General features: G+C 45.5%; 1 protein-coding gene across 1 annotated transcript; it reads left to right on the top strand.

The window, feature by feature from the left end:
• Positions 1 to 2,545: 2,545 nt before the first annotated feature.
• Positions 2,546 to 13,812, top strand: LOC130036033 (butyrophilin-like protein 1). The gene is made up of 10 exons (XM_056128004.1): positions 2,546 to 2,574; positions 4,989 to 5,080; positions 5,207 to 5,590; positions 5,991 to 6,272; positions 6,394 to 6,594; positions 6,846 to 6,866; positions 6,953 to 6,979; positions 7,770 to 7,796; positions 12,789 to 12,815; positions 13,184 to 13,812. Exons 1-10 carry the CDS (start codon positions 2,546 to 2,548, stop codon positions 13,810 to 13,812), a joined length of 1,719 nt encoding a protein of 572 aa, XP_055983979.1.
• Positions 13,813 to 25,342: the final 11,530 nt, after the last annotated feature.

Below are 25,342 nucleotides of genomic sequence, written 5' to 3'. Positions count from 1 at the left end.
CCAAAAACAAAAGAGGCATTGAGTGGCAATCATGTTTGGTCTATAGTCTATTTTCAGCATGCATCTCTCATCCTGGGAGGATCCTCCCAACACTCTTTATTTGGTACCCCCTTCTCTATCCGAGCTATCTTCTCCCACAGCATATGTGGCTGGCCTCTGAGCCATGGAGTGAATCTCCTGGTACTTATCTTGGCTATTCTTGAGTGTTAGTCTCCCAATTTGTTACTTTATAGTCCCCAGATGAGTGCAATCTTTCTATGTCTGTCCCTCTCTGACTCATTTCACTTAGCATGATACTTTCCATGTAGTACCACTTGTATGTAAATTTCATGACTTCATCTTTTCTAACAGCTACAGCAGCAATTTTGAATGTCAGGAAGCCTAAAGGCACCATCAGGCTGCTGATGCACTTGCCCCTCAGGCACAGGTTGATCTGTTGGTGGCACCATACCCCCTGGATATTCTTTTGTGTGTTTTTGGGTCATGGCCCTTGTTTCCATCTTTTTCAGGAAATAAACTATTGGCATATTCCCTGCAGGGTGTGCACCCTGCAGGTCCAGGTTGACCTGCTGGTTGCACCATACCCCCTGGTGGACTTCTGTGTGTTTTCCCCATTGTTTTTCTAGTGTTCTTGCTGTGCTGGGGGGTGAGTCTTTGTAGTTACTCCCTCCTGGAAGATCCTGAGGAATTAGGCTGAAGGTTACGTTCTTTATTCTCTGCCTATTCTCACAGAATGATAGGAAGAATTAACTGTGAGCAGTGTGTAATTTGTTGAGTAGGTCTGTAAACAGATCTACATCAGGAGCTTGGTGAGGGCCCTTAATATGGCATGTGTTGGGCTGCAACGATAGTATGGTGGGGAAGGTGCTTCCCTTGCACAAGCCTTGGGTTCGACTCCTTGCATCCCGCATATATGGCCCCCCAAACACTGCCAGGAGTGATCCCTGAGTGTAGAGCCAGCAGTAGCCACTGAGCATTACCAGGTGTGTCCTCCACCCTTCAACATACAGCACAGGAGATTGCTGGGACCCACCTGGTAGGGAAGGACTCTGTTGGGAGAAAAGCCCCCTTTGACCTGCTTTGAAGTGCAGCGCTAATCCTTTGGCTCGATCCCAGGAAGATGTTCCTAGACCACTCAGGAAGCCTGTTGCAATGCACATTTACGGTCACGGGTGAATGCCACCATGGGACAGGATGTATCCGGCAGGTGTGTGGGTGACAGTTTAGTTATTGTGATTACTCAGAAAAAATGTAACCCTATCTATAGAACTGTGATGAAACACATGTCTGTTCTGACCACCGTGAGTACATGACTGTCCACATTTCTTCCCTGTATGCCCAAGTCTATATAAGATATGCTGGTTGCTTAATAAAGTTGGAACTGCTTGACAGGATCCCTGCCGTGCACGTGCACTCATTTCTCAGTTGTGGAGGTGGCAGCATAGGGACTAGCTCTTTTCCCCAGACCCCTCTCTTTGAATGGTAGATTGGTAGATTGGCCCAGTCCTGAGGGCCCTGAGCAGTGGCCTCTTGATGGGCGAGGGGATGTGCCAAACAAAGGAAGAAGAAGACTCCATCAGGGCTCTGCCTTCCATTCCAGAATAGACCCAGTGAGGTGAGTCAGAGGAAAGACTCACCTGGGATGGTGGAAGCAGCAAACAGAGGTCCAGTCTTCGCTCTTTAAAGACAAATACAACAGGTGAGTTCAAGCAGGTGAGAGTGAACACAGGCTGAGAGAGAGGTGCTGGCCTCTGAAACCGAAGTGATTCCCTCATAAAACGAGTCTAATCATGACAGAAACCCAGCAGACTGTGGTGATGGTCCCACTAGTGTCCACTTACCAAGTCATATACCTGTGAATGCTGAGCAGTGGTTAGGCTTGAGGGAGCAAAGGGATGTGGATGAACAGACTATTTCCAGTTCTTTGATCCTGTAACTCATGATCTGCTGATGATTGGGGGTGAGGGAGGGGGGAGAGGAAAACAGAGAAGATAGTGCACTATACTGTCTTTCAGGGCTGGCTTATTTAGGTCAGTTAACAGCATGCCCCACAGTATACAATATTGTTTCCTGAAACAAAAACAAACAAACACTGTCCTCCCGTTGTTCATCGATTTTTCTTGAGTGGGCCCAGTAACATCTCCATTTTGAGACTTGTTGTTACTGTGTTTGGCATATTGATGTTTAGCATATTGAATACATCACGGGTAGCTTGCCAAGCTTTGGCAAGCAGGCGCGATACTCTTGGTAGCTTGCCGGGCTCTCCGAGAGGGGTGGAGGAATTGAACCCGGCTCGACCGGGCTGGCTGCGTGCAAGGCAAACGCCCTACCACTGTGCTATCGGTCCAGCCCTATTGTTTCCTGAGTGTGGGCAAAACTGAGCGACAATATGCAGTAGAAGCAAAGCCTCTGAACAGACCTCAGGGAGGTTTCGTGGGGTGATTAGCAGGTGCTCACAGTGCCGCCTCCAGTCGATCTCACAGACGCTCCTCACATGAATACACCTCAGGGCTGTGGTGAATGAAAAGCCCCCAAACGGACAACCATGTACCAGTTGGAGGCATGGGGCAGAATGTGAGCAGAGGTCCCCCTCAGGAGGATACTTTCTGAGACAGAGCAGTGGGGAGTCAGATGAGGGGCAGCAGCAGCCCCCGGGGGCTTGTGAGAAGGTCTGAGGCTGGGAAACTCCCTGAATTGGAGAAGTGACATGAGCCAGAAGAGACAGCATTGGGACAGCAATGGGGAGCACTCGGATAGGAGCCCAGAAGGGTTCGAGCAGAAGAATCCCTTGAGGAAACGAGGCAGTGAGTAGATCTAAACTGAGTTGAGGAGGCCAGGGGCTTGGGAGGAGAATGAAACTGATGAGGAGGGGCTGGTGTGGGTGGGGACACTCCTGAGAGGCCACTGATTGGCCAGGCCACCACCCTCATTGGTGACGGGGACCTTGGTGTTAACTTGGAAAAAAATTTGAAAACAATCTTGAACTCCTTGGTGGATTAAAAGTACACAGGGTGGTGGGATGGGGTCAAGTACATGGAATGGCCCTCACATTTCTTGAAAGGGTAAATGGGTGAACACAGGTCTCCTTAATGAAAGCGGGGTGGAGGGGGTTGCAGGAAGTAAGGAACTGGGTGGAGGGAACTCATGGTCTTTATGGTTTTCCTTGAGACCACAGACTTGGACATTTTCTGGTGTCAGAGCCTGGAAGGACAGTGTCTGGGTGCCTGTCCTCAGACCGTGTGTGTTGTTAAAACATTAAGATGCTCTTGGGAACTGTTGATTCAGCACAGCAGGGCCAGGGCCTGGAAGCTCCTGATGCTGTGTTAAACCCTTACTTATTGCCTGATTGTGGGGAACTCCTGAGTCCTTTGGTGAGACAGGCCCTGTGCAGAGGGCACTGACAGGGTCAGCTTTGGTTGGGAGCTGCAGCACGACAGCTCTGCAGAGGCAGAACTGGCTTTGCCTGGGCCACACAATCCATCCTCCGGACTGAGCATAGTGCTTATTCATCTGGGTGTGTGTCTCTGACCTGACAGTGTTGTTTCAAAGTACCTGACCAACCCTCTCAATGCGTTGGTCCTGCTCTTTTCTCCCTGATAACTAGGCGCCCTGTCCACAGGGCAGGGCAGAGTCCCCTGGGAGAGCATTTTGTGACTTTCACTTTCAGATGGTGGAAGGAACTGGAGAACAATGTCAGGGAACAATTAATTTGAGGGGGTGCCCGGGCTGGGCTCGACAAACACCCAGAAACCTGTACCTGATTCTGCTTCACCCTCCTGGAAGCCACCTGCCTCTTAGACATGAGGGCCCCTGCACACCCGGTTTTGGAGCCAGAAGCAGGTTTGGGGCTCTGAGCAGCTGCCTGCAGGTGGAAAGGCAGATTTGGGGGTTACTGGTTCCTTGACTCTTCTCAAGTCTCGGGGTTTGGAAACGCTACTGAGGAGACTTTGAAGCAGGTATGTTGGGTTTGAAGACACTCTAAGTTCACTTTGGGAGGGAGATGCTGTTACTTTGTAAATGTGGCAAAGAAAGTCAGGAAACCTGACTCAGGTGGACAAGAGAGTGGGGGATCCATCAGCCCCCGGAACCTGTCCTTCCTGAGACTCTTGTCTGCTCCCCAGATTCCACACAGAAGGTTGTCTGTGGGTGTTTTCTCTGACCAGGATCCATTTTTACTTCTCTGTTGTCCTGTCTCTCAGGGGGCTTTTCTGGAGGCACAAATCCCCCTTAAAGGCAGGAGGAAAAGGACTCATGTGTCAGCTGGTTGTGACCTGGCAGCTCCAGTGGAGTGCAGGGTCATGGCCTGGGTCCCTTACAGCATGGTCTGGGGTGGGACTGAAATGCAGGTGAGCGGGCCAAGCTAACAGAAGCATCGTCTTGAGGATGGTGTTGTCTGTGCTGAGGCTTTTCACACTAGGGGTGGGAGAGTCACTAGCTGAGCTGGTCTGTCCCTCATGGTGAGGGCCTGTCTGGATTTCTGCCCTGAGTCACAGATGGTTTGTGACAATGGGGAGATGGAGGACGCTTTCCCTCTGGGTCCCAAGTGCTGACAAGAAGTCCTAGGTAGAGTGGGGTGCACTGGGCATGCTGCTAGGGAGGGAAGGGAAAGGAAGAAAAGGGGAAGGAAAGGATGGGAAGAGAAGAAAAGGGAAGGAAAAAAGGAAGGGAGGGGAGCAGAGGGAAGAGAAGGGAAAGGGAGGGAAGGGGAGGGAAGAGTGGGGGAGGGGAGGGAAGGGGAAGGGACAGAAGGAGAGAGAAAGGCAGAGCACTGTATGTTTTTCCCTTGAGTCTCTGTGGTGGGTAGTCTCAGAGATCTGGGAGGAGTCTGAGCTGGCATCAGGCTGTGTGGGCCCCCTGCCCTCACAGGGAGCAGGAGGAGATGCTCTCCAGTGGGGGTGTCCCAGCCCTGAGACTCCCAGATCCAGAGCTCTGGGGGGCTCTGCCTTGCCCGTTGGTCCTCGCTGCCTCCTCTGTCTGTCTCTTCCCAGCCTCAAGGAAATGGAGCATTATTCACCCTGTTCCATGCTCTGCCCACTGGCCATCCTGCTTCTCCTACATCTGCCCACCGTGGGGTCCGTAGGTGAGTCTGCACTGTGCTATTGTGTCTCCCCCAGGACCCAGTCCTCCATCCTGGGGTATTTTCATCAGGACCTGCTCTAGCTCTCCTGGCTCCTTTCCAGGGGTGTTTCCTGCCCTGGGCGTGCAGCTCCCCAGCCATTTACTCCCGTGTCTGTATCCACAGAGGAGTTCCTGGTGATTGGACCATCAGAACCTATTATTGCTCTGGTGGGAGGCGACATCACACTGCCCTGTCGTGTGTCCCCGGTCATGAATGTTGAGAACATGGAGCTGAGGTGGTTCCGTTCCAAGTTCTCCGAAGCTGTGTTCATCTACCAAAACCATCAGGAGGAGATGGAGGAGCAGATGATCCAGTACACGGGGCGGACCTCCCTGGATACGGACTTCCTTTCCCAGGGGGAGGCTGCTGTGCGCATCCACAAGGTCCAGGCTGCAGACAATGGACAGTATACCTGCTTCTTCAGAAAGGGAAACTTCTATGAGGAGGCTGGTTTGGAGCTGAAGGTGGCAGGTAGGTGACTCGATCTATATTCTAGAATCCTTGAGTGCTGGAGGGGACAGGAACCTCAGAGATAAGAAAATCTTTAAATATTTTATTTTAATGTAAAAAAATGCACAACTGATTAAGAATTGATACGTTTTTTTTGGCTTTTTGGGTCACACCCGGTGATGCACAGAGGTTACTCCTGGCTCTGCACTCAGGAATTACTCCTGGTGGTGCTTGGGGGACCATATAGGATTTGGGGAATCGACTTGGGTTGGCCGGATGCAAGGCAAACACCCTATCTGTTGTGCTATTGCTCCAGCCCCCCAAATTTAGCCTTTCACACAATGCAGATGCAGTGTGACTGGCTCCAGGGCTTGTGTGCTTGCTCAGATCCAGCCTCCTGGACCCTCCCTCTCCCCCGCAGGTGTGGGCTCTTCCCCTCAAGTGCACATCACAGGGCCTGAAGAGGACGGGGTCCGAGTGGTGTGCAGGGCGGCGGGCTGGTTTCCCAAGCCCCAGGTGCAGTGGAGAGACTCCAGCGGGGGGAAGTTTCTGGCCTTCTCAGAGACCCAGGCCCAGGATGGTGAGGGGCTATTCAGCGTAGAGGCGGCGCTGGTGGTGAGAGACAGCGCCGTGGGTAACGTGACCTGCTCCATCCTCAACTCCATCCTGGGCCAGGAGAAGGCCATGGCCATTTTCATCCCAGGTGGGCTCTGCTACCCTCTCCCCTGTGGGTGGGGGAGCAGGAGGGAGGGGGCGGGCATTCCTGGGGGAGCTGGACTGGGCTGTCCTGGCTGTGCTCTTATGGGGTCTTCTGGGGGCCACAGAGCCCTTCTTCCCCAAGGCGTCTCCGTGGAAGCTGGTCTGTGTGTTGTGTGTGACCTTGCTGACGTTCCTGATCCTCGGTGCTGCCTATTACACCTGGAGAGAACGTTCCATAAAGGTGCAGGAGAGGCAGCAACGAGAGAAGCTGCGCCAGGATCGGGAGGAGGATGAGCAGGCAAAGCAGGCTGCCCTGAAGGCCATAGGTAAGTCAGGACAGGTCCAGGCCCAGAGTGACCCAAGGACTGTGGGTCAGAGTCCTGTGCTCCAGCTCCAGGATTGCAGAACAAGTGGCCGAGGAGTCCCCAGAGGGTGGAGTTACCCACGGACCCCAATGGGTTTGGAGTGGAATTTTGTGATATAGATTTTCTTTTTTGTTTTGGTGGATTTTGCAGGCCCACAGTTTTCTGTTTTTCAGGTAAGGGAGTTCATGCATTTATTTTTTGTTTTCTTTCAGATGAATTGCAGGCAGATTTAGGTAAGTTTTGCTTTTCTTCAACTGCCTGAGTCCTCTTCCTTGGAAGTCTTGTGGTTCTGAGCTCACATGTTCCTGTTGCCTTTCAGACCAGAGGAAAGCTGAGTACTTGGCTGGTGAGTGATGCTCCAGGTCCCATCTGTGCCCAGGTGTTCCTCATCCTGTGTGTGCTGGGGACACACATGTGGTCATTACAGGAGCCAGATAACTAAATGGTGATATTATGAGTTTAAGAGTGTGACTCCTGCTCTTCCCTCATAACAGCACCCAAGGGAGAGCCTGTCCCCTGCGGCCTCTAATGTGATGGTGAAATAGTGATGGAAGGCAGCTAAGTAGTGATGGGAGACCATCAATTAGTGAATTCAAATAGCCAGGAACTCGGCTCAGCAGGCATGGGAACATTGTGGGATGGTGGCTCCAATGCTGCAGATTGCTGTTGTCTGAGAAAGTTCACTGCCCCAGAACTGACCTCATCTTTTGCCTTAATCATTTCCCCTTTTATTTCTCTAGTATCTTTTCAAGAGAAAAGCTGAATATAAAATTAAATGCATAATAATTACGGAACAGTTGATGTCTTATTCTTTTAAGTAGTTGAACACATAGTATAATCTACAAAGCCTTAGTGGAAAATCTGAACGAAGGTAGCAGAAACATGTATTACAATTTGAAGCTAAGGCAGCTAAATCACAACAGGACAGTGGTGGGACCAGAGTGTCATGCAGGCTTCCTGACCAGTGTCCTGACCTGTGTCTGCACATGCAGGAGCTCCCCAACTCCGAACCCCCCTTGTGTCACCCTGACATTGAAGATCCTGTATCTGTCAGAGAGGGTGGGGTGATGTGCTGGACTGTAGCCTGGGCTGGGCAGGCTGGTTGACTGAGCTCTCACCCATGTGTTCCTTTTCAGCCTGGAGGAAGGCCCAGTTGTATGCAGGTAGGTGCTCTAAGTGTCCTATGACTCCTCACTTCTGTCCCTTCTCTATCTTAGGACCCCACGGCAGGAAGGGGTCACTGTCAGTTTTGTTGTCTCCATCTAAGGGCTTCAGGGACTGTCTCTAGGGCACAGATCTGCCTTCTCTGACTCCTCTACTTAAGGTCATGTTAGTGCGAGCAGCCCCCTTGGAAAATACCTTGTTTTTTTATTTCTTTTCTTCTCCCATAGTTTTCATACACAAATGCATTGGATTCCTGTAGGCAGTTTATAATATCTCTACAGTAAGTTCATTGTTTCTAAGAGCATATTTTACCTTTATTAAAGATTTATATATGGATTAATCCAACTGTTTTTGCGTCCATCTAAGCAAAAGAGATAGAAATTTCTCTGAATGAACTTATCTCAGTGGATGTGTCACAAATTTACACCCCAACTGTGCCAAAAATGTTATTTCCTTCATTCTTATTCTTGGGAGACAGCATCTCCACCACAGAATACATATCAAGATTCTGCAACATATGCAATCTTTGCAATGGTCAGTGATCTTTTACTCTTTTCAGGAGGATTATGACGGCCAGAGGAGATTATGTGTCACTGGGTCAGTGTGTGACAGAGATACCTCTGCTCCTTTAGTCCTTTTAGGTCCTCACTTGAAAGATTACTTGATCTGCTTGTTAAGAACCTTGGTTAGTTTTTGGGGAGTAGAGGTAGATTCCATATAGCTATTTGGGAACTTTTGTATTCTCCCTACTAAATATTCATGTGAAATCCTTGGTTTCAATCATTTGTCTCTAACCAGACATATCCCTTGCATATAATGTTTTTTCTCATGTTGGAGGTAGTATATGTGTGTATAATAGTCTTTTTCTCTGCTATCATTATGAATTCCCATAAATTTAATAGCTTAAAACAAAACACATTTTCTATTTTCTTGCTCTCCAAGTCATATTCCAGGAAAGTATGGCTAGGACTGTGTCCTGTTTATGGAGGCTATTGTCGCTCTTCCCCTCCTTTTTAAAAATTTTTTTGGCCACACCCAGCAGTCCTCAGGGCTTACTCCTGAATCTCTGCTCCCAGATCACTCCTAGCAGAGCTTGAATGATCACGTGGGTACTGGGAATGGAATTAGGATTGACCATATACAAGCAAGTATTTTATCTTCTGTGCTACCAATTTGGCTCCCTATTTTAATTTTTTTTTATTATGGTTTACAGTAGGATTAATATTTATGCTTTAGAAGGCATACGGTAATACTGACCATTTCCACCACCAAAGTGGAATATCCCTCCACCACTGTCCCTAAGTCTTTTTTGCCCTGGAGAAGTTGTTCTTTCCTTCTTCAAGAGGACATCTTTGTTTGTGACCCATTTTCATCTGCAGACCAAGAACACAGACATATCTGACCCTAAATCTGGGTGTCACATTTAGTTGTCTGACCAAATTCTTGACATGGTTTTGCTTTTTTTAATGTAGGAGTACTGCTATTTATTCAGCCACTGATTAGCTGACTGAATTGTGCATGAACTCCACCTTACTTTTTTAAAAAATTTTTTTATAATTTTATTTATTGAATCACTGTGAGAGCAGTTACAAAGCTTTCGGGTTTAAGTCTCGGTCATACAATGAAACACCCATACCTTCACCAGTGCCCATTCTCCACCCACAACAACCCCAGTATACCCCCATCCCACACCCTCCCCTACCCGTGGGGCAGATGATTTCCACATTATTCTCTCTCTACTTTGATCACATTCAATATTTTGACACCAGACCCACCATTATTATTTGAGATTTTACCCCAACACTCATCTGCTGAAAAGGCAACAGTAGACAATTTGTTTTCTATTGCTGGTTATGAATAACATATGATGTCGCATGGCTGCAGTAGTGGCCACGCAATTTTGAAATTCCAAAATTTTAACACTTAAATCTGGATGGATTTCTGCCAAAAACTTCTGGGTTCCAAGGTTTGCTCCTGAGTCTCTGGGATCATGGTCGTTAAGTAGCTTGATCAGGAGCCAGAAAGGCCATTCATGAGCGATAACTTGGGGTCTCTTTGGGGTGGGGAGGACAGGACCGGCTCCACCCCCATCCTGTGAGGCTCAAAATGTATCATCACTGTGGGCCCAAACCTACTGTCCAATGGCCTCTGAAAGATGACGGCCACCGAACCACCAGGGGGAAGCAAGCAGAGGGACAACACCCTTTCTCACCTGGGGTGGCCCGGCAACAGTAACCTACTGTGGGGTTCGACGCATTTCTGCCAAAAGCTGCTGGGTTTCGAGATTTGTTTCTGAGTCTCTGGGATCATGGCCGTTAAGCAGTTTGATCAGGAGCCAGAGAGGCCATTTGTGGACAATGACTTGGGGTCTCATTGGGACGGAGAGGACAGAACTGGCTCCACCCCCATCCCGTGAGGCCCAACAAGTTTTGTCACTGAGGGCCCAAGCCTGACTGTCCAATGGCCTCTGGAGGATGGCACCCACCAAGCCACCAAGGGGAAGCAGGCGGAGGGTCAGCACCCTTTCCCCCCTGGGGTGACCTGGCGACAGTAACCTACTGCGGGGTCCAGACACATTTCTGCCAAAAGCCACTGGATTTTGAGATTTGTTTCTGAGTCTCTGGGATCATGGCCGTTAAGCAGCTTGATCAGGAGCCAGAGAGGCCATTCGTGGGTGATGACTTGAGGTCTCGTTGGGTTGGGGAGGACAGGACCGGCTCCACCCCCATCACATGAGACCCTGTGTGTCTCATCACTGCGGGCCCAAATCTGACTGTCCAATCCTCTGAAGGATGACGGCCACCGAGCTGCCAAGGGGGAGCAGGCTGTGTGACAACACCCTTTCCCCTCTGGGGTGGCCCGGTGACAGTAACCTATTGTGGGGTCCGGACGCATTTCTGCCAAATGCTGCTGGGTTTCGAGATTTGTTTCTGAGTCTTTGGGATCATGACCGTTAAGCAGTTTGATCAGGAGCCAGAGAGGCTGTTCGTGGACGATGGCTTGGGGTCTTGTTGGGACTGGGAGGACAGGACCGGCTCCACCCCCATCCCGTGAGGCCCAACAAGTTTTGTCATTGCAGGCCCAAGCCTGACTGTCTAATGGCCTCTGGAAGATAGCGGCCACCAAGCTGCCAAGGGGGAGCAGGCGGAGTGACAACACCCTTTCCCCTCTGAGGTGGCCTGGCAACAGTAACCTACTGTGGGGTTCAACGCATTTCTGCCAAAAGCCACTGGGTTTCGAGATTTGTTTCTGAGTCTCTGAGATCATGGCTGTTAAGCAGCTTGATTAGGAGCCAGAGAGCCATTCGTGGGCGATGACTTGAGGACTCATTGAGGTGGTGAGGACAGGACCGGCTCCACCTCCATCCTGTGAGGCCCTGCGTGTCTCATCACTGCGGGCCACCAGAGGGAACAGGCCAAGGCACGAAACCTATTCCCACCTGGGTTGGCCCAGCACTGGTAACTGACTGCAGGAACCTGACGCATTTCTGCCAAAAGCCGCTGGGTTTCGAGACTTGTTTCTGAGTCTCTGGGATCATGGCCATTAAGCAGTTCAATCAGAAACCAGAGAGGCCATGACTCCAATTACATAGCTAAACCAGAGGTGGTTTGTGGGTGTGTTTCCCACATACCTAACTTTTAGCCGTTTACTTTCTTGGTAAACTTTGCCCAAAGTTTTTGGGTTCTGGCCAAAGGCACAGCAGCAATTTTGGGGTATCTGAAAGTCTGAAGGTGCCATCAGGCTGCTGAGACATGGTTTTGCTTTTTAAGGATTCTTGTGATTAATTATTTATTACTCAGGATAATATCTCCATGTTGATGTTTATAATCTTGTTTCCCCCCTTCTTTTTCCCGAGTCTCCCAAACAGTGCACAGAAGCTGGGGGTCTCCTCTCAGCTATTTTCAACTGAAGGGGAGCATCAGGTCAATTTAGTGTCCAAGGGTGCACAGCTTCTTGGGCTCTGCAGTTGTGAGATTTCCCAGGCCAACTGGAATCTGCTGGGGGGTGTGGGGAGTTGGTCCTTGGGGGTTATGTTTGGGAGACCATTTGATGTTAGAGAGTAAGCCAGTGTTTGCCACTTGTGAGGCATGTGCCTTTCATCTCTCTGCACCGATAATTTTAGTTCCAGCTGTAAAATTAATTTTTTATGGAATTAACATTTTTCACTTACCTTGGGGTTAGGACATGGGTTTCTTTTGGGTTCTGCTATGACACTGTTTCTCCTGGAAGCTTTCTAGATCTCGGAAAACTTGGGGAAATAAATTGACTATATTCAGTTTTGTTTGATTTTGTTCCCTTTTGTCTCTTTGGAAGGTTTTCCCCCCTACCACCTCACTAAAGGGGTAGACAAATAATTAACATCATTCCTCTCATTGAATGTGTGTATCTCCCTGCTTTGAATCTTTCTTCTTCCCTTGAAACCTTCTCAGTTGCCTCTTAACTGGATAAGATAAATCTTTTTCTGTATTCTGAGTTTCCTTCACTTATGGATTAAGTGAACCTCAGGCAAATAATTTTCTCCTTCTATTGTTTAGAGAAAACTTAGAGATCTAGAACAATCTTTATAAGTTCTTCATAAGTAAAGTGTGACCTAGAAAATATTGATCTCTTAATTTTTTCCAAGAAAATCACTTTTCAGGATAAGCATGTCTATGTGCTTGATAAGCAAAGATGGATGATCATATATGGGTAGTTACATTTCTGTTTCTCATACTGAGAGATATTTGTACAGTCTCTCAATTCCTGGGTATTGAACTTTTGGGCTTATCCTTAATGAAGACCTTGGTGCATGATGAGTTTGTGTTTGTGTGTGTGCACGTGTATGCACATGCGTGCACATAAATGTGTCAAAAGTGTATATAAAAGAACCTATTGAATGTTTTCAAAATGTCCCTATTATTATTTCATTATGATGTTTCAGATATGTACTCAATGTATAGTGTCTACAAATCTCTGACATGAATGTGTGTATGTGTGTATGTTTCTTACAGATTGGCGCAAGGACATTTTCCAGACCTGTGAGTAACTTGTTCTTTCTGGGAGGTCCTACTGCTGCTACCCACACAACTCTGGCCTTGCTTTCATCTCTCTGTGTTGACACAGATGAGTGGTGGTGGGTGGAGGGTGGTAGGTGTGACTTATATGGAGGCTAAAGCAGTTTCATGGAGTTCACACTGATCCTTAAGAGCCTTGTGACATATTTAACATCTAATCCAAAAACAGTCTCTGGCTCCTTTTCTTGCTTAGAGGACTGATGTCACAATCTCCTCATTTCAGGAGGCTCATTTCTCTATAACTTGTAGCTCAGTGTCTGGGATGAGGTGGCAGTCTGCCTCTGATCTGAGTCAGGGGAGACTCAGAACATGACTGGTGCTTCTCTCTGCAGGGCCTGTCACTCTGGATCCAGAATCTGCCCATCCCGACATTGTTGTCTCTCACAAGAATACAAGTCTGACCTTGAATGACGCTGTCCCTACTTCAGCATCAGAAGGCAAATATAGCATCTTAGGCCTTGTGGGCATCACATCAGGGCGCTGTTGCTGGGAGGTGGAAATCAGGAATGGAGACAAAAGCATGTGGGGTCTAGGGGTCTGTAGAGAAGACGCGAAAAGGACAGGCTGGTACCAAGAGTCTCCACAAAAGGGGTTCTGGGTTGTGGGGAATTATGAAAAAGGATTTTGTGCTTTAAATAGTTCTACCACTCCTCCGTCCCTTTGTCAGGTTCCCCACAGGCTGGGGGTTTTCCTGGACCCTGAGGGAGGGGATGTCTCCTTCTATAATATGACTGATGGCTCCCACATTTTCTCCTTCTCTCAGACTTCCTTCTCTGGGAAACTCTTTCCATACTTTATGATATTTTCAGGGAAGGTGTCCATGACCATCTGCTCCATGGTGCATGAGCCTGAGGTCCCTGTACCTCTTAACAGTTTTCCGTCTTCTGAGAAGGAGCCTGTGAGCTCAGACTCTGGTGTGAATGGTGCTCCCTCAGGACCTGCATCTCCATTACTGCCCTGAAACTCTGAAGTTATGTCCCCAGCAGTGTCTCTCCTACTTATGGTGACTCTTTCTGGGACTGCAGACCCTATGCCAGAGACCTCGGAGTGAGTCCTGGGAGATCTGGAGTCTTTCTCTCCTGCTCTGGTTGAGGACTTGAAGACTTGACTTTACAAGGGGAGGAAATTATTTTTGTTAATGAAAATAGGTTATGGGATTTTTATACTTTTGGTTAAGAATGTTTGTGAATTGAATTACTTTGAAGAATAAAAGGAAATTGACTCTATCCAGCTTGAATTTCTGCAGAGAAACTGAGACCAAAGTGTGGGTCCTTAGCTGCTTATCTGGGATCTGGGGTCTGCGTAGAAAATTGGTCATCTAGTTTTTCCTGGGAATAAATAATACATAGTAGAAGAATCTCATATTCTCCTCTATTTTCTATTCTGACATCTATGTTTTCAACTACAGTACTTTTTTTTAATATGAAAAACTGTTGCTTTGTTGATTTATGGAGTTAAGGTGAAGGAACTGACTTCGCCTCATGTCAACATTAGATGGAAAGAAGAGAGCTGCTCATCTGGGGAACATGAAGTAACAGAATGGGAGTTGAACACCCAAGAATAGTTGAGTTAGGTACCAGGAGGTCTGCTCCATGGCTTGGAAGCTGGCAACACATGCTGGGGGAAAAGGCAGCTCAGAGAGAAGGAACACCAAGTAAAGTACATTTGGAAGTCTCACTCGGATGCGGATGCGAGATGCGTGCTGAATGTAGACTGTAAACCGAACACAATGACCATTTAATACCTCTATTGCAAACTACAACACCCTAAAGGAAGGAGAGAGCAAAAGAGAATACCCTGCCACAGAGTGGGGTGGAGATGGGAGGGCTACTGGGATAATTGGTGGTGGAGAATGGGCACTGGTGGAGGGATGGATACTCGATCATTGTGTAACTGAAACCCAAGCACAAAAGTTTGTAAGTCTACAACTCTACCTCATGGTGTTCCACTAATAAAAATTAATTAATTAATTAAAAAAAACCAAGAGAGCTGCTACCAAATGAAGATGTGACTAAAGAGTTTTGTTTGCTTGTTTTTTGGGGTCACACCTTGCTATTTTCAGAGCTTACTCTTGGTTCTTGTGCTCATTGATCACACTCAAAGAAAAGCTGAATATAAAATTTAATGCATACTAATTATGGAACAGTTAATGTCTTATTCCCTTAAATATTTGAGCACATAGTAGCACTGTAGCACTGTCCTCCCTTTGTTCATCGATTTGTTCGAGCGGGCCCTAGTAACGTCTCCATTGTGAGACTTGTTGTTACTGTTTTTGGCATATCGAATATGCCACGGAGAGCTTGCCAGGCTCTGCTGTGAGGGCGGGATACTCTCAGTCGCTTGCCAGGCTCTCCGAGATGGACGGAGGAATCAAACCTGGGTCGGCTGTATTTGCCTTGCCCTACCCATTATGATATTTATAATATTGTTTTTGTTTGGGGAGGGATTAGGCTTCACTCAGTATTGCTCAAGGATTACTCCTATTCTGTTCTCAAGGGTCACTTCAAACACCACTCAGTGGAGAGAACTTGGGTTTGATTGCCGGCACCCCCTCCCCCCAAAAAAAAGAAAAATAAAGAAGACACACACACACACACACACAAACAGAAACTAAAAACACGGAACCACAAAAAATGTAAGGTTCATATGAGATTTTAATGTGTATAAATAATATGTATAGATAAAAAGTGGACAACAAGATTTCTACCATCAGGTTATGACCTCAGTCCAAATCCCTCCTTCAGTGCCATGCAGTGTAATACTGGATCTGGCCCATATAACTATTTCCTGTGTGCCATCTTAATTTTTGTCATCTATGTGCATGGAGGGGACATTCATGTCACAGATGAGGAAATGGCTTCTCTTCTAGTTGTGGTACTTTTCTTCCTGAATTTAATATGTGATACCAGTGTGATCAGAAGTCCTGATCTCTCTTAATGAGCATGTCTGGCACTGACACAGGCCATTATCTAAAGGGAATCTTGACATACTAGCAGTGGGAGGCTTATGCCTAGAACTCTTGGACTGTGTCATAATATTGAACTTCATCACCTTCCTATATTTGTCAATTTAAGGATCCTTTCCTAAAGTTCTTCCTTCATAGGGAGACTCTGCCTCGACTCTATAGGGAGTCTCTCCTCCCCATATCTGCTATTTCTATGCTCCTTAGACTTTTCTTTAGTAGAAATGACCACTTATTAGTTAATAATTCTTTATATCAGTTTTTCTATCTTCAAATGACTGATGTGATTTCTCTCTTCTAATTGGATTCTGGCTGTTAAAACCATCTAAACTGTGATGTAATTTGTAGGAGGCCCTGGTCCAGCTTACAGTATGTGTGAAGGGTTTTGAAAGTGTTCACATTTTTCAGAATTATTCATCTCTACATTAAGGACCACAGTTATATTCTCTGGAGTGACTTTGTGAATCTTAAGTATCCTAAGTTATTGTATTATTCATCACATTTGTCCCTCTTCCATTTAAATTGTACCTTTTTGATATAAGGGATTTTGTTGCAGGCAAATAATGGGGACTTGGTAAAATGTATTGGGAAGACACTGTCTAGAATCAAAACCACTGTAGAGGAATGAAGTCCTTTGAACTATCGGACCCATTTGAGAAGCCCAGAAAAGTTTTAAGAAACAGAATTTCATTTCTAGAGAGTGACTGGATTACCTGAGGGGAGTGACTCAGATTGCTGGAACAAAAGACTATAAGAATATTAAGGGAGACCATCAACAGAACCATGCTAGCAAGAGACTTTAGGAGTCAGTTTGAGAAATCTGTATATAAAGTAACGTTATGGAGTAAAATGCTGCATTTCCTCATCTGGGGAGGTGGTCAGAATCTCAGCCTGTGCTTGTGCTCTCTGGTGCATTTTGCATCTTAGGCATTTGTATTTCTAATTCGGATTGTGTACATGGCTCCCTCCACTCTGGAAATGGCTAAATACTCTCTTAAATCCCAAACTCTTTCTCTCTCTGTTTACTTCCCAAACATAATTTCTTGTATCACTGTTCTGAAATTTTTTCCCCTGTGAAGTTAGGTGACAGAACAGAGGAGAAGGAACCTGGGAATAGGCTAAGACTGTTCTCTTTTGTTCCTGAAAAGAATAAATCCTTGTTCCAGCCTGAGCTGCACAACTCCCTGAAAAATTGGCTGGCATGGATGACTTCCCATTGACAGAGAAATCCTCCAGTGTCTAGCTCTCCTTTTGCCAATTGTCAAGAGAGTCTCTCTCTTTTACTTTTTAAAAATTACTTTATTTTATAATGTTGTACACAATAATTTGTTACATTTAATATTCCAACTCTGCTTTGTAGTACAGTTTGAGGTTGGGGAATATGATGCCTCCCATCTTTTTCTCCCAAGAATTGCTTTAGCTATTCATGGGAGCTTATTGTTTCATATGAATTTCAGGAGTGTTTGATCAATTTCTTTGAAAAATGTCATGAGTATCCTTATAGGGATCACATTGAATCTGTATAATGCTTTGGGGTGTATTGTTATTTTGACAATGTTAATTCTCCAAATCCATGAGCGAGGAACGTTTTTCCATTCCTCATGTCCTCTTTTTCTTTCTTTTTTTTTTATGTAGGAGTACTGCTATTTATTCAGCCACTGATCAGGATGATTGAATTGTGCATGAACTCCACCCTCTTTTTATTTCTTGAAGTAGCATTTTGTAATTTTCTTTGCATAGGTCCTTTACTTCCTTAGCTAAGCTGATTCCAAGACACTTGATTTTATAAGGCACGATTGTGATAATTTTCATATCACTTTCGTCTCTTTCATATTTTCATATAGGAAATCCATGGACTTTTGGGTATTGATTTTATAGCCTGTGACTTTAATATACAAGTTTATTGTTTCTAGGAACTTCTTGGTAGAGGCTTTAGGGTTCTCTAAGTGTAGTATCATGTCATTTTGAATATCAAACCACTCTTGCATTTCTGGAATAAATTCTACTTGGTCGTGGTGTATGATCTTTTTGATGAGTCATTGAATTCTATTTTCTATTATTTTTGTTGAGGATCTTTGCATCTGTATTCATTAGGGATATCAGTTTGTAATTCTCTTTCTCCTGTGGTGTCTCTGTCTTCTTTTGGTATGAGGGTGATATTTGCCTCATTGAAACTGTTTGGAAGTGTTTCTGTTTCTTGGAAATGCTTGAACAGGATTGGGAGTAGGTCCTCTTAAAAGATTTGGAAGAATTCACTTGTGATTCCATATGGGCCAGGGCTTTTGTTTTTTGAGAGAGTTTTAATTCTTATTTCAATTTTCTTGATAGTGATAGGTCTGTTCAGGAATTCCAAGTCTTGTTGGGTCAGCTTTGAGAGATTATAGGAGTCCAGGAATTCATCCATTTCTTTGAGGTTGTATAGCTTCGTGGAAAAGAGTTTCTCAAAGTAATCTCTGATTATCCTCTGAATTTCTGTGGTTTCTGTTGTGATGTCCCCCTTTTTTCCCCACTTCTGTTTATCAGGGGCTTTCCTCTCTCTCTTTCTTTGTGAGTCTAGTTAGTGGTTTATTCATCTTGTTCATTTCCTCAAAGAAACACCTCTTAGTTTCATTGATATTTTGGATTGTTTTTTGGGTTTCCATGTCATTAATTTCTGCTCTAAGTTTTATTATTTCTTTCCTCCTCCCCAGTTTGGGTTCCTTTTGTTGGTAATTCTTCAAGATCTTAAATGTGAGGTTAAGTTACTTATGTGGGCTTGCTCTTCCTTCCTGAGGAATGTTTGTAGAGCTATGAAGTTTCCTCTTAACTCTTCTTTTGCTGTGCCCCATAAGTTCTGATAACTCATGACTTCATTCTCGTTCATTTGTGGGAATCTTTTGATTTCCTCTCTAAGCCACTAGTTGTTCAGGAGTTTAATTTCCAGGTGTTTTATTTGGATTTCTGTTCCTGTGTGATTTACTTCTATTTTTACTGCATCATGGTCTTAAAAGATTGTTGATGCAATTTCTATCCTCAATTTTATGAAGGTATGTTTTGTGGACCGTGTGTGGACTATCTTGTAGAACGTCCCATGTGCACTTGAGAAGAATGTGTGTTCAGCTCTTTGTGGATGAACTGTCCTATATTTATCTACTATACCCCTGTGTTCCATTTTGTCCCTCAGATAAAGTGTGTCCTTGCTGAGCTTGAGTCTGGTTGATCTACTTAGAAGTGATAAAGTGGTGTTGAAATCTCCAACTATTATTGTGTTGCTGTCAATGACTTTCTTGAAGTCTTCTTGGGTTAGCTATGAGAGATTATAGGAGCCCAGGAATTTATCCTGGAAACTAAACTACTGAACAACTAGTGGTTTAGAGAGGAAATCAAAAGATTCCCACAAATGAACGAGATTGTAGACATGAGTTACTGGAACTTATGGGGCACAGCAAAAGCAGTGTTAAGAGGAAAGTTTATAGCTGTACAAGCATTTTTCAGGGAGGAAGAACGTGCCCACATAAGTCATTTTTAGTATTTTGGTGGTTTTTCATTAGGTGCATATACATTTAGGAGTGAGAGTTCTTCTTGACGTACATTTCCTTTGGTCATTAAGAAGTGACCTTAATGTCTCTTGTAACCTTCATTCTGAAGTCTATGAGACCTGGTACTAGTATGGCCACTCCAGCTTTTAGGAGAGAGTGTTTTTGCTTGTAGAATTGTTTTCCATCCTTTCACTTTGAATCTTTGTTTTCTATGACTGTTCATATGTGTTTCTTGCAGGCAGAAGAATGTTGGGTTCATTTTTCTGGTCCATCCTGTCACTCTGGGTCTTTTAATTGGTGCATTTAGCCCATTGACGTTGAGAGAGATTACTCTTAAGGGGTTTTGTCCCATCTTTTTTCCAAAGTTTGGTGCATTTGAGGGGCTTGTCTTATATTAAAGTAGCCTATTTAGTTGCTCTTGTAACCATGGTTTTGAGTCTATCAAGTGCCTGAGTTGTTGTTTATCTGTGAAGCTCTGTGTTGTTCCTTCAGATACAAATGAGAGTCTAAGTGAGTAAAGTATTCTTGGTGAGGCGTTTATTTAATTGAATTTTACAGCGGTAGGGCGTTTGCCTTGCATGCAGCCAACATGGACGACCCGAGTTCTATTCCTCCGCCCCTCTCGGAGAGCCCGGCAAGCTACCTAGAGTATCTCGCCCGCACGGCAGAGCCTGGCAAGTTCCCCGTGACGTATTCGATATGCCAGACACAGTAACAACAAAGTCTCCAATGGAGACGTTACTGGACCCACTCGAGCAAATCGATGATCAACGGGAGGGCCTTTACTTTACTTTACTTTTATTAATTTTTTCCACTGTATCCCACCACTATTTTGGGGCCCATAGGGTTTCAAGAGATAAGTTGGCTGTGAATCTTAAGAATGCTCCTTTACATGCAATTTCTTTCTTTGATCATGCTGCTTTCAGCATTTTATCTCTATGATTCTCATCATTCTGATAAAGATGTGTGTTGGAGTATTTTTATTAGTATTTCTTTCAGCTAGTACCCTTCGAACCTCCTGAATCTGTTTGCATGTGCTCCTCAGCTCTGGGAACATCTCAGCAATTATGTGTTTGACAGTTTCTTTTTCATCAGGGTTTTTTTCTGTACCTCTGGGACTCCAATGATTCTTATGTTATTCCTCTATTCCTGAGGCCTTCCACTGAATTTTTCATTTCACCTATCAAGTTTTTTAGGTCTGTCATTTCTGCTTACCTGTTTCTCTCCTCCGCTTTCATATCCTCTTGTATTTTATCAGCAGTGTGTTTCATTGCTTCTTTGAACTGCTTATTTATCCTTAAAAGCTCCATTTTAAATTCCTTATTGAAGGAGACTAACACCTAAGAATAGCTGTGATAAATACCAGGAGGTTTACTCCATAGCTTCGAGGCCAGCTGCACACTGTAGGGGTAAAGGCAGCTCAGATAGAGAAGGGAGCACCAAAAAAAGGGTGCTGGGAAGATCCGCCCAGGGTGGGAGATGCACGCTGAAAGTAGACTATAGATTGAACGCGGTTGCCACCCAATGCCTCTTTTGCAAACCACAGCACTCAAAAGGAGAGAGAGAACAAAAGGGAGTGCCCTGCCACAGAGGCAGGGTGGGATGGGGGGGATCGAGGGGTGGGAGGGATACTGGTATTGGTGGGGGTGGAGAATGGGCACTGGTGGTGGGATGGATACTTGATCATTGTATAACTGAAACACAAGCACCAAAGTTTGTAAGTCTACAACTGTACCTCATTGTCTTTCACTAATAAAAAAATAAATAAAAAACATTTGTTACTCTCTAAAAAAATAATTCCTTATTGAGAGGTTATAGAATACATTACTTCTGTTTGATTCCTCTGGGCTAGCATTTTATTTATTTATTTATTCTTGATTTTTGGGTCACACCCAGCGATGCACAGGGGTTACTTCTGGCTCTGCATTCAGGCTGGAGCGATAGCACAGCGGGCAGGGCGTTCGCCTTACACGCGGCCAACATGGCCGACCCGAGTTCGATTCCTCCGCCCCTCTCAGAGAGCCCGGCAAGCTACCGAGAGTATTCGATATGCCAGACACAGTAACAACAAAGTCTCCAATGGAGACGTTACTGGACCCGCTTGAGCAAATCGATGATCAACGGGAGGGCCTTTACCTTTACCTTTACCTGCATTCAGGAATTACTCCTGGCTGTGCTTAGGGGACCATATGGGATGCTGGGAATCCAACCCGAGTTGGCCGCGTGCAAGGCAATCGCCTTACCCACTGTGTTATCACTCCAGCTTCAGGGGCTAGCAACTTTAATCATTAAGCCTGGTGAGTTTCTGCATTGTTTTACCATTGTGACCTTTGCATTTTGTAGTTTTTTTCCCGTGTGTTGTTGTATGTTTTTCCCCCTGAAATGGGACTATCTTTTTGTGTTACCAGGGTTCATTGATAGGTAAAGACATGTGAGCCTAATAACTGTTATCTCAGAGCTCTGGGGGCAGTGGCTGGCAGGGGAGGGTGTTTCTCAGGAGAGATGCTGGGTGGAGGAGCTTCCATTTGGGTGGAGGACCCAGATTCCGGTGGTGGTGGGGAGCGGGGTGTATGGGCAGCAGCCAGAGGGATCCACACACCTGATAGAGAAGTTAGTTTGGCACCCGTATTCTATTTCTTTCACATCCTTTGTTAAGTTGATTCTTAGTTATTTGCTGTCTTTGAACATTATTTTAAGTAAACTACTTTTTAAAAAATAAAGTGCTTTTGGATCTCCATCTCTTCTATTTGTATAAAGTGGCGTTTTTGCTTTGTGTCTGATCTCAGGGTGAAGACCTTTAGTTTCTTTCTATTGAGTATGGTGTTGGCCATGGATTTTTATAAATGGCTATTACTATTTCGAGTTATGCTCCATCTATCCCAATTTTGTTGAGTTTGTTTTTAATTTTATAACATTTTTATTAGATTTTAGGTAATATCATAAAAGTTTTAAAGTTTATATTTGTGATGTACGAAGTTATTGCACACCACTACCACCAAAGTGTTCATGCTCTCCACCACTGTCCTGATATTCCTTCTGATCAATAGTAAATTAAATTGAAAAACATGGAGCGATAGCACAGCGGTAGGGCGTTTGCCTTGCACGCAGCCAACATGGCCGACCCGAGTTCGATTCCTCTGCCCCTCTCGGAGAGCCCGGCAAGCTACTGAGAGTATCTCGCCCGCATGGCAGAGCCTGGCAAGCTCCCTGTGACGTATTCAATATGCCAAACACAGTAACAACAAAGTCTCCAATGGAGACGTTACTGGGCCCACTCGAGCAAATCGATGATCAATGGGAGGGCCTTTAGGGCTGGAGCGATAGCACAGCGGGTAGGGCGTTTGCCTTGCACGCAGCCAACATGGCCGACCCGAGTTCAATTCCTCCGCCCCTCTCGGAGAGCCCGGCAAGCTACCGAGAGTATTCGATATGCCAGACACAGTAACAACAAAGTCTCCAATGGAGACGTTACTGGGCCCGCTCGAGCAAATCGATGATCAACGGGAGGGCCTTTACCTTTACCTTTACCTTAGACATTGTGGTTTACAGACTGTTAATGGAAGGGCTCCATGCATACAAAAATCTCAGCATGACATTCTCAACCAGAGTGTTCACTTCCTCCACCGTTGTCCCAGTGTTCCCCAATTTTCCCTGTGGTCAACTTCCTACTAAAGACCAGTTCTCAGTTTCTATTACCTTTGGGTATTTGCTATTAACTTACCATGTTTCTCTATACTCTGCATATGAGAGAGATCATTCAGTGTCTGCCCTCTCCTCCTAACATCACCAGACCAAATCCATCCATGTAGCAGCAAATTACTTGATTTCATATTTTCTCATAATTGACTAGTATTCCATTGTGTATATGCACCATGGCTTCATTAGCCAGTCATCTGATCTTGGACACTTGGGATGTTCCAGAGTTTCACTTTTTTTTTGCTTTTTGAGTTACACCTTGCGATGGTCAGGGGTTACTCCTGGCTCTGCACTCAGGAATCACTCCAGGCGGTGGTTGGGGGACCATATGGGTGCTGGAAGTCGAACCCGGTTTGGCCACGTGCAAGGCAAACGCCCTACCCGTGGAACTATGGCTCTAGTCTTGAGTTTGACCAGCGTGAATAGTGCTGCAATGAAAATAGTGTGCTAGGAAAATTAGGAGGAGAAACAGGAATCTAGAGGCAGGACCTCTGAGTGAATTAGGCAAGGAAGATTAGATCATAAATCATAAAGTAATAATAAAAGCAGAGCATAAGAGGCAGATCATTTGATTGCTTGGACAGAAGCAAAATGAGGTCACAGAAATATTCAGTTAATGTCTATGTGGAAATTAAAACAATGTATCAATGACTGACTGTACCAAATACTACATTTGTTAGCAAGCATTCTGTATGTTAGTTGACAGAATTATTCCCATGGAATCAGTATATCCCGTATCTAACCTACACAAGCTCTTTGTGAACTGTGTTCATGACTTGACCCATTTTGCCATTAGCCAGGATGAGGGTCATGAGTAAACAAATAAATAAAGAGCCAATAAAACTTGGCTCTCCCTCTAGCCTGTCAGTGTCTGTGCCTGAATCTTGGTCAGATTTCTGTAATGGTGGGAGTGCAGGTGTATTCTCTAAATTGAGTTTTGAACCCTTTGAGTAGTAGCCCAAAAGTAGAGCGTTGGTTCATATGGAAGATCAATTCCTGTTTTTTTTTTTTTTTGACATGTGTCTATATTGTTTTCCCAAAAGATTGGGCCAGTTGACATTCAAACCAGCAATAATAAGGGTCTCTTTTTCTCACATCCATGCCAACATTTGATTTGTTCTTTGTGATGTGTGCCTGTTCTTTGTGATATCTTATTGCTTTATCAATCTGGTGGGAAAATATCCTCTCCCTTTCTGTGACTTTCCTCCCCTCCCTTGCTATTGTTTTATTTGTGTGGGAATGTCTTAGTTCTGGAAGACGGGTCAAAAGCAGAAAGGCTCTGAGAAAAGCCAGGACTTTTGGGTAATCCTGAACATGTCCTACTGTGTCATCCCCAAGTCTGTTTCTGCTTGTTTCACTTAGACTCAGGAATATTGGGGACCTAATATTTTTGTTGTTCATTTGTTTCTGGCCCACACCAGTGGTGCTCAGGGATTCATCTTGACTCTGTGATCACTGATCACAATTGCACAGGGGACCATATGTAGTGCCAGGGATTCAAACCAGAGTTGGCTGTGTGCAAGGAAAAGACCTTAGCCACTGTACTATCTTTCCAGTCCAGGAAGTAAATCTTAATTCAAAACTGAGAATTGTGTCATGAGATGTCTCAGTGGGTGAGTGCATGCTTTGCCTGATGGAGTCCAGGTTTGATTTCTGGCACTGCAATACTTGTTTGTCCTCTGAGCAATATACAGGTAACCCCTGAGATTAACAATGTGCTTTCCCCTCAAAAAGAAAACATAAGGGAAAAATCACCAAAAGGTAACTGATAGCAAGGAACCCACTAGCTTTCAACTCACACCCAACTGACACTGAGTAACACCTATTGAGATATCCCTGTTCAATGGGGGATTTCTCAAGGCCTAGGGTAAAAGAGGAGAATTTTGATATGAGGAACTGAAAAGATGGAGTGAACCCAATTTTACTGATACCCACCAACGGCACTACTGCTACTATATTGATAGTCGTTGGCTCTCACCCACTCAGACAGAGATAAAGGCACAGGCCTGGGCCCTCCATGTAGTGCAGGAACATTCAACCAGAACCTCATGGAGGGGGAGGGGCACCCTGCAGCCCCGCCCTCCCCTGAGGCCCAACCCCACTCCAGCTACTCTTAACTCACAGGAAAGGGGAGGAGAAAGGGGACCTTGGACTCTGATCTGCCCCAGAACGATAATCCTGCCCTGAAATCTGAAGTTGCCCTGAGTGCCGGACCCTGGATTCCTTCTGGGAGGAGAGAGGAGCAGAGCCCATGCCCAGGGAAAGTTTCCTGAGTTGGCTGGAAGAACAGTGGGCACTGGGGCAGGGAGGACAGC

Source organism: Sorex fumeus, unplaced genomic scaffold (genome assembly GCF_029834395.1).
Source record: "Sorex fumeus unplaced genomic scaffold, SorFum_2.1 ptg000063l, whole genome shotgun sequence".
Taxonomy (NCBI): domain Eukaryota; kingdom Metazoa; phylum Chordata; class Mammalia; order Eulipotyphla; family Soricidae; genus Sorex; species Sorex fumeus.
This window is presented reverse-complemented; position numbering and strand designations above follow the sequence as displayed.